The sequence below is a fragment of the Schistocerca americana genome, chromosome 4, assembly GCF_021461395.2.
Source record: "Schistocerca americana isolate TAMUIC-IGC-003095 chromosome 4, iqSchAmer2.1, whole genome shotgun sequence".
Lineage (NCBI taxonomy): Eukaryota > Metazoa > Arthropoda > Insecta > Orthoptera > Acrididae > Schistocerca > Schistocerca americana.
In genome coordinates this window covers 773708187-773724346 of record NC_060122.1, presented here as the reverse complement: position 1 = coordinate 773724346, position 16160 = coordinate 773708187, and the positions used below count along the sequence as shown (strand labels likewise).

General features: G+C 40.1%; 1 protein-coding gene across 1 annotated transcript in view; it reads left to right on the top strand.

The window, feature by feature from the left end:
• LOC124613792 (trypsin-1-like) overlaps positions 1-16160 on the top strand; it is a 137075-nt gene that overhangs the window by 94939 nt on the left and 25976 nt on the right. Inside the window, exon 5 of the mRNA XM_047142514.1 lies at positions 4272-4434. Coding sequence (XP_046998470.1) covers positions 4272-4434 — 163 coding nt within the window. The remainder of the gene's footprint in view (positions 1-4271; positions 4435-16160) is intronic.

Below are 16160 nucleotides of genomic sequence, written 5' to 3'. Positions count from 1 at the left end.
GTGAAATTGCCAATAGCTTTTATTTCAAAATGTTTTAACTTGTAGTTGGTTTTTGATGCTACTTCTTCTTCACTCCGTTTCACTTATCGATTAGGGGTGCGTAGTGGAGTAACAATGTACCGCGCAGACTATCAAATACAGTACTGGCTTGATTTTATGGAGTGTAAAACTTTGAAATTTGGATAGAATAGTTGTTCCTAGGAAAAATTTTTGTAATTGGAAAGACCTTATTTTTCTGGAATAATTTTGAATTTAAGAAAACAGTTCAGCGCACATGAAAGCATGATATCTTTTAAAAATGGAATAAGAACATGTATTTAACTTCTATCACAGTGCAGACTAGAGGCAGAAATCTGAAAAGTGTTTCAAGATACAACACTGTCACTTACATTGCTTCTACTTGTTTGCAACATGGTATGGCTGTGATTGTGTGGATACAATACGGTCTAGCAGCGCTATATTTTTTATTTTTATTTTATATAGACGTACGCAATATGTGCCACCGATGATGGGGTAAATGACCAAACACCGGGCCAGCAGCTGAACGTTTTTAAATGGAGCTCATGGTGTACAGAAATATGTATTTTTTTCTTTTTGTGTTGTAGGTATGGACAAAATTATTCTTTAAAATTGCGGTGGGTTATTTATGACGAATTTCACTATCCAAGACTTACAGCGTCGGACAAAAATTTGGAATCAAGTAAAATAATGGATTACCATTCCTAATATGTTGTAGGAACGCTGTTAGCATTCAACACAGCTTCCAATCGCCTAGGCGTGTATAAAAGCGTCCTACTTTCAAGGGAATCTTATAACATTCTTCCCGCAAAATTGTGGGAAGTACAGGGAACGACGGTGGAGGTGTAGAGCGGTCACGTACCCTTCTCTCCAAAGTTGAGATCTGGTGACTGTGATTTCCGGGGGAGATGCAACAATTCGTCCTCCTGCTCACAAAAGCACTCCAGGACGATGCGAACATTGTGAAAGGGGCCCTATCATCTTAGAACTCAGCATCACCATTGAGGAGCAAACATTGTACCATACGATGGTCCTCAACGGCCAAAGTAGTCACATAATTCTTGGTAGTAATAGGACATTGCAGAGTACGCGAGGGCCACATGAAACACCGCGATACAGCTGCCAAAGTCATCAGAAAACCCTCGTCAAGTTTCACTCTTGGGATGTAAACTCGGCGCTTATCCAGCCATAAGACATTCGTTCGTTATTCCATAGTCAGGTTTTACAGCTTCGGCATCGCATTTTCATGTTTGCATCATTGATGGGTCGTTTTGCAATTCCAGCTCGCCCTGTAGTTCCGTCCTCACGGAGCGCTCTACATGTTGTTTTCATGCTAACAGGATTCACAAGTGCGACATTCAGTTTCACAGTGAGTTTTGCAGCTGGCGACCTTGTATTTTCCGACACAATCCTCGGCAATGACCTCTATCACGATCACTCGATACACAGTTTCGTCCTCATTTTGACTTATCGTACAGTGTTTTTCCGTCTTTGCTGTATGCAGTAGAAGTCTTCGATACGGCGCCACTTTAAAGATCAAACACTTCGGCTCCTTGATTAGAGAAGCACAGACGATACGAGCAACAATAACTTGTCCACATTGGAATCAACTCACCACCAACATAATGCACTACAACTACATTGAACACTGTTGTGCTCACGATTGGCACTTGCAACGCATTAAGGACATTGCACAGGTGCTGTTCGTGGTTAAATACAACATCACAACCTCGGTCTTGCTAGTTAGCGGCACCACCGTTTAGGACAGTGAAAGTTAGTTTTGTGCGATATTCTGAGCACAAGTTACAGCCAGGTGCGGGCCGGATTGCAGTGAGTTACGCATACCAGCAGCTGCAAAGGCAAATGGAGGCCACAGGGGCGTAGAACTGCCGGAGAAGGCACACACAGCAGTTTGCATGGCGCAAGTCGCAGGCAGAAGGAGACAGTGGCGAACATAAGTGTTATGCATACGAGACGCGAAGCGGCACGCTTGGCAAAACAGAGGCGCACAGCTGAGTATAAATAGGTGCCGTTTTATAACGAGATTCATTCAAGTGTGGCAGCTCTCCTGGATGGCGAGGCATGTCACACCACCGACTACACGCAGCAACAGATGGGGCGCCAGTGTCCCAGCCCAAGGCAGGTCGTTGGTTCGATGCTCTGAGGCTGACGCGGGATCCGCAGCCAGCCAACGGTGGGTCACTCTTCGGCTCGCTACTGCAGGCAGTCGTACCGACTCCTGACACACGCCGGGGACATCCCGAGGCGAGGGCCGCAGATTCGGGCGCCGGATCACGGGCGCTTGCCACTGCGATCTCAGCTACATCAGGAAAGAAGAAGCATGAGCAGGAACGACCTACGGCTGCCAGCGGAGCAGCACTGAGATAACGAGAACGGTGGCCGCTGAGTCGCCTGCTGGCGCAGCCATCCTGACATCGTCGGAACTCAGTGGGCCGTACAAGGCCGGCTCGACACAGCACTGCATTACACGGGCTGCTGGGGTGCTTCCTCAGAACTGCAGCGCCCTGTGATGCACACCAAGAGGACGACGGCACTGTAGCTAAAAAGGAATACATCACAGGACAGCTTGTGTGAAGTTTGGAAGGTAGGAGACGAGGTACTGGAGGATTTAAAGTAGTGAGGACGGGGCGTGAGTCGTGCTTGGGTAGCTCAGTTGGTAGAGCACTTGCCCACGAAAGGCAAAGGTCCCGAGTTCGAGTCTAGGTCCGGCACACAGTTTTAATCTGCCAGGAAGTTTCATATCAGCGCACACTCCGTTGTACAGTGAAAATTTCATTCTAGAAACAACCCCCAGGCTGTGGCTAAGCCGTGTCTCCGCAATATCCTTTCTTCTAGGATTGCTAGTTCTGCAATGTTCTCAGGAGAGCTTCTGTGAAGTTTGGAAGGTAGGAGACGAGGTACTGGAGGATTTAAAGCTGTGAGGACGGGGCATAAGTCGTGGTTGGGTAGTTCAGTTGGTAGAGCACTTGCCCGCGAAACACAAAGGTCCCGACTTCGAGACTCGGTCTGGCACACAGTTTTAATCTGCTAGGAAGTTTGACATCAGTTGGAAAGTTTTCGCCGAGTTTTAATACGGCACCTCCTGGCATCCATCCACTACATTTGGTGTTTTGCCGGTACATTTGGTCATCCTGATACATTCGGTGGCGGAAGTTGCCACTACACTAGCGTCTCCGTTTATATTCAACCACGCATTTCTCGCAGTGTTTCTATACAGAGTGATTCAAAAAGAATACCACAACTTTAGGAATTTAAAACTCTGCAACGACAAAAGGCAGAGCTATGCACTATCTGTCGGCGAATTAAGGGAGCTATAAAGTTTCATTTAGTTGTACATTTGTTCGCTTGAGGCGCTGTTGACTAGGCGTCAACGTCAGTTGATGCTAAGATGGCGACCGCTCAACAGAAAGCTTTTTGTGTTATTGAGTACGGCAGAAGTGAATCGAAGACGGTAGTTCAGCGTGCATTTCGAACGAAGTATGGTGTTAAACCTCCTGATAGGTGGTGTATTAAACGTTGGTATAAACAGTTTACAGAGAATGGGTGTTTGTGCAAAGGGAAAAGTTCTGGACGGCCGAGAACGAGTGATGAAAATGTCGCACGCATCCAGCAAGCATTTGTTAGCAGCCCAGGAAAATCGACTCGCAGAGCTAGCAGAGAGCTGCAAATTCCACAATCAACTGTATGGAGAGTCCTACGAAAAAGGTTAGTTATGAAACCTGAACGTCAACTACCCGAGGCGATGGATCGGCCGCCAGGCAGCCCGTGACAGAGCACTTCATCACTGGCCTCGAAGAAGCCCTGATCTTACCCCCGGCGATTTTTTCTTATGGGGGTATGTTAAGGATATGGTGTTTCGGCCATCTCTCCCAGCCACCATTGATGGTTTGAAACGAGAAATAACAGCAGCTATCCAAACTGTTACGCCTGATATGCTACAGAGAGTGTGGAACGAGTTGGAGTATCGGGTTGATATTGCTCGTGTGTCCGGAGGGGGCCATATTGAACATCTCTGAACTTGTTTTTGAGTGAAAAAAAAACCTTTTTAAATACTCTTTGTAATGATGTATAACAGAAGGTTATATTATGTTTCTTTCATTAAATACACATTTTTAAAGTTGTGGTATTCTTTTTGAATCACCCTGTATTTTTACCCAACCCCTGTACGTGCAGAAAGGTGTCTCTTAACAAGCACTGCGGTTGCTGCTGCTGACGCGGTGGCCTGTTCGCAGGGTGCAGAACGCGTCGGTGCTGTCGGTGTTGGCGGGCACGGCGACGCTGAGTGGCGGCGGGCAGCGGCGCGCGGTGCGGCGAGCCGTCTGGCACGAGCAGTACGACCTCAAGGCGGACTCCCCACGTGACGTACCGCCCCTCAACGACGTCGGCCTGCTGCTGGTGAGCGGACCACCTGTCGTCCAGGCCGTCAAGTGCCACGGCTTGATATTTTTAAAAATATCGATAACTCGATGTTGTTTGTTGTTGTGGTCTTCAGTCCAGAGACTGGTTTGATGCAGCTCTCCATGCTACTCTATCCTGTGCACGCTTCTTCATCTCCCAGTACCTACTGCAACCTACATCCTTCTGAATCTGCTTAGTGTACTCCCCCCTTGGTCTCCCTCTCCGTTTTTTACCCTCCACACTTCCCTCTAATACTAAATGGGTGATCCCTTGATGCCTCAGAATATGCCCTACCAACCGATCCCTTCTTCTAGTCAAATTGTGCCACAAATTTCCCTTCTTTCCAATTCTATTCAATACCGCCTCATTGGTTATGTGAGCTACCCATCTAATCTTCAGCACTCTTCTGTAGCACCAGATTTCGAAAGCTTCTATTCTCTTCATGTCTAAACTATTTATCTTCAATCCCGTCTCCGGACATCCTGATTTAGGTTTCCCGTGATTTCCCTAAATCGCTTCAGGCAAATGCCGGGATGGTTCCTTTGAAAGGGCACGGCCGATTTCCTTCCCCATCCTTCCCTCACCCGAGCTTGCGCTCCGTCTCTAATGACCTCGTTGTCGACGGGACGTTAAACACTAATCTCCTCCTCCTCCTCCTCTAAACTATTTATCGTCCACGTTTCACTTCCATACATGGCTACACCCATACAAGTACTATCAGAAACGACTTCCTGAGATTTAAATGTAAATTCGATGTTAACAGATTTCTCTTCTTCAGAAACGCTTTCCTTGCCATTGCCAGTCTATATTTTGTATCCTCTCTACTTCGACCATCGTCAGTTATTTTGCTCCCCAAACAGCAAAACTCCTTCACTACTTTAAGTGTCTCATTTCCTAATCTAATTCCGGCAGCATCACCCGATTTCATTCGGCTACATTCCATTATCCTCGTTTTGCTTTTGTTGATGTTCATCTTATATCCCTCTTTCAAGACACTGTCCATTCCGATCAACTGCTCTTCCAAGTCCTTTGCTGTCTCTGACAGAATTACAATGTCATCGGCGAACCTCAACGTTTTTATTTCTTCTCCATGGATTTTAATACCTACTCCGTATCTTTCTTTTGTTTCCTTCACTGCTTGCTCAATATACAGATTGAATAACATCGGGGATAGGCTACAACCCTTTCTCACTCCCTTCCCAACCACTGCTTCCCTTTCGTGCCCCTCAACTCTTATAACTGCCATCTGGTTTCTATACAAATTGTAAATAGCCTTTCGCTCGCTGTATTTTACCCCTGCCACCTTCTGAATGTACCGATGTATCGGAACTAACGAACTTCATTATCAGTTCTCAGTATATCGAGAATAGTATCGATATATCGACATACGAGGGGAAAAGTATCTACGTACCTGCATATAACAGTATTGGCTGTGCATTGTAAATTGAAACACGTATGTAACATAGCAGCGATGGCGAGGCATTGTAGCATCTGTGACCAGAGAGTATGCGCTTGACCGCGCGAGTGTTGCGAGCGGTTCTCAGTCAGTAGCAGTCAGTCAGTCGTTGCGAGTCTGTCAGTTCAGTCGTTGCGAGTCTGTCAGTTAAGTCGTTGCGAGTCTGTAGCTCAGTCTGTAGTCGTCATGCAGAGCGGTCGGTCAGTAGTAGCAGCCCAGTGCGGTTGTGTGATGTAGGCGGTCGGCAACACTGGTCAAGATGAGGAATAAGGTATACTGTTAATTAATATAATCATTAGATAATGAAAAATTTTATTTATTGTAATTATTCTCCAACAAGTCTCCCAATAATAACTTTTTTGTTTCAAAAGCATTTTCTCAAAAATTTGATTTTTTATTGAACTCAAGATTTCGTTGCACTTCCCATTTCATTCCACTTCTTTTGAAGAAAAATTCCACTAAAATCACAAAAAAAGAGAATATTATTATTTGCAATGCAGTTCCTCCAAGCGGTGCGCAACAACAAGAGCAGATATGTGACATCGATTTATTCTGAGGTAAGACTTTAATTCTGATTGTTTTACACAGGGCCAAAGACCGATATTTCGGTTTAATTGTATTTTCTTGTCACTGAACGGACTTTAAATTTTGTGAAGAATTTATATTTGAGTCAGATTGCGAATTTCACATTTTTGTTGCCATTGTCAGTACATTTCATTGTGGGCAGGTTACGCATAGCGCAATGTCCATTAGCATTCATAATTAAATATTGTCGAGTTTCTTTCTTTCAAATTTTCGTGGGGAGGTTACACTCGGCTCCCATTTGTATTAAGTATTGTCACCTTACATTTCTTTTAAAATTGCGGTGGGGAGGTTACACTTGGCGACACCCAGTCCAGGATCGTATTTCGTTGAGAGTCTTTTGAACAACAGTCAGATATCTGCTCTTGTTTGCTTAGATATAATTAGGATTTAGCGCAACGCTTTTAATAATATTGTGACTTTCTCTCTACAGGTCAACGGCAATTTGTTGCTTTGTTGTATTTGTGTGTTGCTTTTGCATTGTGTTGATTTGTTTTCTGAAAAATTGTGACTATTGTTAAAATGCCGCGAAAGACTGTGAATAGTGTATCGCGAGGTATTTTGAATGAAATTACCGACTCAAACAGCGTGACCGATAGTAATTATGACACGCAGTGTGATGATGACAATCCTGCGTTCACTAACAATCAGTGCATTACAACCACTAGTGATGACTTTTACATGAATGATGAACAAACGAACTCAATTGTCTCGTCTGTTAATTTGACGACAATTGATGACGCAGAATGCTCTATTGTAATGAGCGCTGCAGAGCTTAACACACCCGATTTGGAAAACCCAAGTAACGAACAGACAAATTTGTCTAATGAATATGAACAGATCACACAAAGTAGGGCGGATTTATTTAATTCCGAAACAATGACTGATAGTGTACATTTGACTGGCAAACCTTTTTCTAAAATACAGAATGACCAAATGGTCACACAAAGCGCGACAACTGCAGGTACACCATTAAACAGTACTGAGAATGCAAATGCTACGTATGATTTGAATCAATTTATGGCAATAATGCTACAGTTTAAGAACGACCTTACTGCAAATTCCAAACAACAGAACGAAAAATTAGACAAACAAAGTGAAGATTTTAAACAACTCAGTGAACAGGTCAAACAACAGAACGAGAAACTTGACAATAATGACGAAAATCTCAAACAACTTAGTGAACAGGTCAGACAACAGAATGAAAAATTAGACGACAATTCCAGACAGCTTAGTGAACAAATAAGAGCCGTTGCCGCGCAGTGCCATGACACTAAGGAACAGTTGCGCGTGGAAATTGAGGCTTGTTCACGAAAAAATAGCGAAGAAATAAAGTCTGTTGCGCAAGAATTAAGGGAAATGCAGACAGCCGCAACAGAAACACTCAGAGACGAAATTAGCGAAGTCGCTAAACAATGCTCTGAAAAAGCTACACATTTACGGGACGAGTTTAAAGCAATAACGGTAGAACTTTCGCGCACTATGGACGCAAAGATAGACGCGAAATTCGAACAGCAGAACACTCAGATTAACGAGCGCTTTAATCAGCACATACAGAACAGTGATACGCGTTTCCGCAAATTTATTCAAGATCAAAATAAAATCAAACGTCAGGTTATGGAAACAATCACTGCACAAAGACAAGAGGACAAACGTAAAATGTTCGCGAAAGCGAAGACGTATGTAGACAATAATATTACTACAGTGTCCGACAAAATTAATACCATAGAACAATTGAACGCGGAGTTACGGGATGAAATTTCTGATCTTAAATCAAAAACAGATACACACACAGTAAATATTCAAACAGTGACAGATAGATTCGAACAATTAGATCTAACACAGGATTGTGATGTTATCAAAGCTGATGTTAAAAAACTGAGCGAAACTACGCGTAAGTTGCAAAAACAGGTTAATGCGTCCGATTCTAAAACCGATGATCAGGCAAAAATACTGACAGAAAAATATGATGAATTGGCCAGTCGTATTGATGCTATCGAAAGTGCTAATGACAATAAGTCAGACGATACTGCACCGGTGTCATTTAACCAAACACCTGAATTTCAAAATTTACAGCAGACAATTAATGAGATCGATTCATCTAACAATACGTTACGTAGGAAGTTGTCAAATTTACAACAAGAAGTAACGGAAATCAAAAACATTTCAGTTAATAACATACCACAACAGGCGCCACTTTATGAACATGTGTCAGACTCACGCAGCGCGTATAATTTGGGTAATTTGCAGAGAGTACGGGACTTAGATTCCGAACAACCACAGTTCAATAGATACTCTTACGATTCTGAACCTGTTCCATCATGCAGAGATGATAACTTCGACTACAAACATTTTCTGTCAGTGAGAAAGTTTAAGGTTTTCAAAAACGATAGAACGCAGATTCACCCACTGGATTGGATTCAACAGTTTAGTTTTGCTCTTCCACCGACTTGGCCTGTAACACATAAACTTGAATTTATTTGCAGTTTTTTGGAAGGCGAACCGGCAACTCGTATGAGACCGATCGCGAGACAGTGTTACTCGGTAGAGGAATTTCAGAATGCTTTTCTGTCAGCTTACTGGTCGAAGACGACACAGCGCGGAATTAAAGACCAACTAATTAGTTTGCCAAACTACGAGAACTCAAATTTTCCCAGTGTAACGCAATTTTTTGAGCATATGGTCCAACAAAATCAGTACCTAAGTGAACCGTACAGTGAATCTGCACTTATACAATTATGCATTTCCAAATTACCACGGTCATTACGAGTGTCGCTTCTAACAGGCCAGCAAAAAGAAAACATTTCAGCATTCAGAGATCTTTTACAGCTCTTGGAAGTACAGCAATCTGATTATTCTTTTGTAAACAAAAACTTTTTGAGTAACAACCAAGGTCAACAACAGTACTGCAATTATGATCAGGGACGTAATTCCAATCGGAAAGATAACAGACGTTTTAGGAACGACAACTACCAAAATTTTAATAACAGGCAAAATTCTAATTATCAATACCGTCAAAATTTTCAGCAACAGGAACAACACTTTAGTAACAATAGAGGTGTTTCACAACAACAACATCAAAACCAGCCGGTTAACATACCTAACCAACAATGGAATACACAAGGTCAACCAGGCTTTAATGTTTCGCCGCGTGGACGTATAGCCCCTGGTCCAACAAATAGTAATGTACGTCAGCAAGGAAACAACTACGTACAAAGAAGACAGTATTTCAATTCCTATCGTAATGCACCGTATAGGAATGACTATTACGACAGACGTAAAACTAATGAGGACAATTTTCAGCGAACATCTAACAACAGTCGGTCATACCAACAGCAAAATCATACGCAAGAACATATTCTCATGAATGAACCCGACAGTAGGTACCATCCAGAGCGTAACACGCCTGGAAGAAGTAATAGGACAGTTCAAATAGTCGAAATGCCACAGAATCCTCCTAATAATAATAACACGTCAGATAGAATCTGACTAAATACTGCACAGGACGCATCTTCTAATAACACAAGCACTACCTTAGACACGCAAAATGTTGTTCACGAAAATGTAATTACTTTTGACGACATCAGAGACACTCTTTTACAGGAAAGACCAGTTATTCAGAAAACCATTTCACATCCTGTTATCGAAATTAAAATTGGTTCATCGAAATTTTCAGCGGTAATCGATTCCGGATCACCTATATCAGTAATTAATGAGGAGACTTTCAACGAGTGCAACAAAGAGAATACTTATCCGACGTTACCTTTAGGCAAAACAAAAGTGAAAGGAGCAGTATCGAGTAAAGGTGTAGACGTTAAATTACAGACGCATTTATCATTTTGTATTGGAGGTCATACTTTTCACTCTAATTTTTGGATTGTGCCTTTATTGACAACAGACGTTATTTTAGGTACGAATTTTCTGGTACAACACGACGCAGTTATCGACTTTCAGAATTCTTATTTAATGTTAAAGGATGAAAATGTACAATTGGCTTTAGAATTTCAGCACTCTTTATCTGCGGAAGAACAAACAATTAACCGCACAGAGGTCATTTCCGCAACACGTGAGATAGACTGTAATCCCACATTGTTAACGGATACGTACGTACACAACTATAATACTCCAGATGAAGCTGACTACGACGTTATGCAGTTAATTTCTGATAAGGTTAAAGAGAGCAGTGCAACTACAGACGACGAACGAACGCAATTACACAAAATTGTTTTACAGCAAGCTCCAGTTTTTGACAACATTCCTGGTACTATGTCCGGATTTATGTATGAATTTCAAGTCAAACAGCACGATACATTTAAAGCAAAGCATTATCCCATCCCATATATTCACAGAGAACAGGTTAAAAAGGAATTGCAGGATATGCTTGACCAAGGAATTATAGAACCAGCAGTTAGTCCGTACATAAACCCGCTGCATATTGTTAAGAAAAAAGATGGCTCACTTCGCCTTGTACTTGATTCACGTCACATTAATGACATTATTATTAATGAAACAGATCGGCCACAGACATTAGAGGAACTTTTACAGAAATTTCACGGTACAGCTATTTATTCCACATTAGATTTGAAATCGGGATTTTGGCAAATTCAACTTCATCCGAATTGTAGAAAATATACAGCTTTTCTCTGTTTTGGCGACTGTTATCAATTTTGCAAATTACCATTCGGCTTAACTATTTCTTCTGCAGCTTTTATTCGCGGTTTGAACACAATACTTCCGACAGAACTTAAAGACAGAATTACGACGTATGTAGACGACATTCTTATCGCAGAAGCTAACTGGTCTGAACACAATCTGATTCTTGAACAACTGTTACAAACTTTCCATGCACAAGGACTTACAGTTAACCTCAGTAAATCGCATTTTGGCAAAACTTCTATAAAATTTCTTGGACACGTAATTTCAGCAGAAGGCATTGCACCTGATCCGGAAAAACTTCAAGCTCTACGTGACATTACTGTTCCTACAACAAAAAAGCAATTACGCAGTTTTTTGGGCTTAATTAACTTTTTTCGTAAATTTATTCGTCACTCCGCTTTAGACACGCCTAGATTATGTCAATTAACAGGTAAAAACACTATTTGGTCTTGGGATAAGCAAGCACACTCTGAATTTATGAACTTGAAGCATGCTTTGTTGAATGCTCCACTTTTATCGCACCCCGATCTTACTAGAAATTTTTCCATTGCCACCGACAGTTCTAACACCGCTTTAGGCGTACATATTTTCCAGGAAATTGAAGAAGATGGTGCAATTGTAATCAAAAACATCGCATTTGCAAGCCGCATTCTGTCACCTGCTGAACGAAATTATTCCGTTACAGAACTTGAAACATTGTGTGTTGTATGGGCTTTTATGAGATTTAGGCACTTTCTTTATGGCAGACATACCACAGTTTACACAGACCATAGAGCCATACAATTTTTGCTTTCAGCCAAATTCACTCACGATAGATTAAGTAGATGGAAACTTTATTTGCAAGAATTTAATTTTACAATAGTTCACATTCCCGGCACACAAAATGTTATAGCAGACGCACTATCGCGTTCTCTCAGCAACAATCAGCAAGACGTAGCAACCCACTTCTGCAAAGCAAATTTCAGTGTCATGTACATTCAGCAAGTCGCATTTGAAAATTTTATTTCATCGTCATTACAGGACATAGCACAAGAGCAAAATAAAGACAATGTGTGGAAAGAAATTAAACACCTTTGGCAAGATAAGAATAATGTTACGATTAGAAACCACTACACTGTACGCAATGACATTCTGTTTCGCCGCTCTCATCCTGACAGCAACAATTGGTTATTATGCATTCCTGACGAACTGGTTAACAAACTAATTTGGTACACTCATTTAAGCTACGCACATTACGGAGCACGAAAATGTTTTCTTATACTGAGACAGAACTGTTATTTTGCCAACATGGAGAAACGTATACGACGAGTTTTAGCGTCTTGTAAAATTTGCCAGAAAGCTAAATCAGACACCACTTCACATATTCCTCCATTATATCCCATTATACCTGTTAAATTAAGACACATGGCCGCAGTAGACATTTTTGGTCCGATTCCGAGAACTAACAGAGGTTTTTGCTACATCTTTGTCGCTGTTGAGCTCACTTCAAAATTTGTTACTTTTACTCCGTTACGCAAAGCTACTGCTAAAACTGTTTCGAAAGCATTTGTAAAACATTTTCTATCTCATGTAGGGCATGTGATGAAAGTAATTTCTGACAATGGATCTCAATTTCGTAGTAGCGTATGGACACGCATGTTACGAGCTAGAAACATTTCTCCGATCTATATATCCAAGTACCACGCTTCTTCGAACCCTTGTGAAAGATTAATGAAGGAAATTGGTAAACTGTGCCGAATATACTGCCACAAAAGACATATTGATTGGGATACACACATACTCTCATTCCAAGATGTAATTAATTCCATTCCAAATGAATCCACTATGCTATCTCCGACTGTTATACTGAAAAACGTTGAACCACCGAACAAAATTAAAGAATTAATAGAATTTCCCAAAAGTCGTCGCCTACGACACCACGAAATAATTGACATTGCGCTGAACAACATCAAACGTGCCGCAGAGCGCCGGAGAAGACAGCAAAAACAGGTTTGTACACGCCGCGTCTTTCACGTTGGACAGAAGATACTAGTACGTACACACTATTTATCCAGCAAATTAAAAGGTAAGTGCAGTAAATTTGAACTTCTATACGCAGGTCCATATCGGATTCGCAGCATTCCTCACCCCAATGTTGTACACGTCGAAACTTTGAGAACCAGAAAATCGAAAGGCAATCACCATATCTCAAACATTAAACCGTTTATTGAGTGAAACCACTGTATGATTCAACACACTATGATGCCATTTACTAACGAAATTATTTCACGTGACTAATTACTGATGATTATCGTATTTTTTCTTGGCAAGTGCCCGGCAAGGTAAGGTTAGCAGGTCGCTTTTCTTGTCGTTACACATCAGACCGTGCACATTTTCCACTTTTTTGTGTATGATTGTACTCCAGTTTTGTTTGTATGCACTATGAAATAGTTAAGATATAACACACAACAGTCGACTTTGACATTTTTTGTTGCCCTATGACACCTCAAGATCGTGACTGTTTTACATTTTTTTTTTGCTACTGCATTGTATTATTCTGTGTACATTTTTGCATCTGAACACTGTCAACGTCTTTGACATATTACGTTTTCTGTCATGTTATACTGTATGGTTAATTATGTCACCATAAACCAGTCATTATCTAGTGGGTATATGATTTAAATGCAGGACATTAATCTCGGTCATCAATTTCAGAAAGAAATGATGCATGTAAGAAATAACTTCAACAGAAATGGGAATTTCACCTACGGGATAAACGAAAGGAGATGCAATAACTTCATGAGGAAGAGTAAATGGATCAGGATTAACAAGCATTAACAAGAATATACAATACTCATCACAGAATAGCAGTCTTAACTAATTTTTTCTTTCAGAATACAAGGTGATTGATGCAGGCTGTCAGAGAGAACTACACATCTTAGTTTTAGTGATGAAATATGCTAGAGATAAGGAATAGTTATGTAATGAGTAATGAAGTGATTTTTTTGCAGATGATAATGAATACTGATGAATAAGGATGAAGGATATGGTATTATGAATAATGAAGTTTTTCTTTACAGATGATGATAATAGTGAAGTTATGATGGTATTGATAATGAAGTTTTTTCTTTACAGATGAGGACAGTGTTGAAGTTATGTATTTATGCTACGTAGTTATTTAAGTATTTGTTGCAGTTTGCTTTGACAGCAGGTGTTATATTGCATAGTAGGATGACAGAAAGTTTTGGAAAGGACAGCTATGGAACACAATTTATACACATTTCACTACCTGTTAATTCGAAGTTCACTACTTTTCAGCATAGTGTGCGTTTCTTCTTTCAGGTCAATAATCCGTTTTTGTATTTTTTCCAGGAGAAGTTTTTCATGACACTTACTAAACCTGTTACTTATTATACCTGTTCTAGTACTTGCATTTTTATATTTTTTACCCATTTGTGTTTATCATTTATAAATGTGATCACATGTACTGCCTTGTTACATAATCTTGCTACAGCTGACTCATGACGAATGACGTTACCTATCCTCATTTGCAGCAATAGGTCAAAAGCAAAAAGTATTATGCCTCAGCAATTAATTATCGATCCCAACGCAATGCATTGCTACCAAAAAAATGTATTACCAGTCCCACATAATGTCACTAGTTTATGATAATTCTGAATAATACTGATCAACTCTGAATAGCATGTCACTTGATTAATGACCTCTTAATGAGACTATATTCAAAATGATGCTTTGTCACTAGCTAATAACTGCCACTGTTTATTGTAATGATACCACTTATAATGCCTGTGATTATTAATGATTTGACTGTAATTAACTGATTTTTAATAATGACTTCGTAATAATCTGAATAATACTGAATGATGATTTTATTCAATACTTGCTGGCCACTGAGTGCCAATAATTAATGTCACTCCACGAATTGTTATTAATTATGCCATTGATTAGCTCTTGTTTCCAATGTTGATACTTTGTAATTTGAAATGAATGTGACTGTTTAATAATGCTTTGTAATTAGGAGAAGGCTAATAATTCTTAAAATATTGGAATTTCAAATGATTAATTAACGATGCCATACTTTGTTGTTGGAAATGAATGTGACTGTTTCATAATGCTTTGTAATTAGGAAAAGACTAATGATTCTTAATAGATTGGAATGACACATAATTAATTAACTATGGTACTGTTTAATAATGCTTTGTAATTAATTAAGGCTAATAATTCTTACTATATTGAAATGACAAATGATCAATTAATTAACTGTAATTAGACAAATGATTAATTAACGACAAATGATTAATTAACTGTAATTAGACAAATGATTAATTAACTGTAATTAGACAAATGATTAATTAACGACAAATGATTAATTAACTGTAATTAGGCAAAGGCTAATGATTATTGGAATGACAAATGATTAATTAACTGTAATTAGACAAATGATTAATTAACGACAAATGATTAATTAACTGTAATTAGGCAAAGGCTAATGATTATTGGAATGACAAATGATTAATTAACTGTAATTAGGAGAAGGTTAATGATTCTTAATTATACTCTGTAACTGAAAAGAATGCAATCATTTCATAATGCTTTGTAACCAGGAAAAGAAGGCTACTGATTCTATGTACAACAATTAATGAACATTTTTCTGTAATACTACATACTTGGTACAGAAATGTTCAATAACTGGGCTATGAATGCCACAAACTACTAATTAAGTCTGTAATTATCAATATCATGTGACTTGATGTCCTTCACCTCATAAGCTGACTACCCTGAATTACTGCAATGTCCATTTGTCCTGTTTATCCTAGTGATCATGGAGCACTATCTTTGGTTTTGCACTAATTCTACGTTGGTGTGCCTTGTAAGAGTGTGGTGTTGACACGACATGCTGTCCACCACCGTGAGCAATGAAGACGTTATTATGGTCCCACTGTTTGGTGTACCTAATGTACTGCCAAAATGAAAACATGGAACATTACTACGACAGTTCAGTGTCTTTGCTACACTGATAAATTCTGAT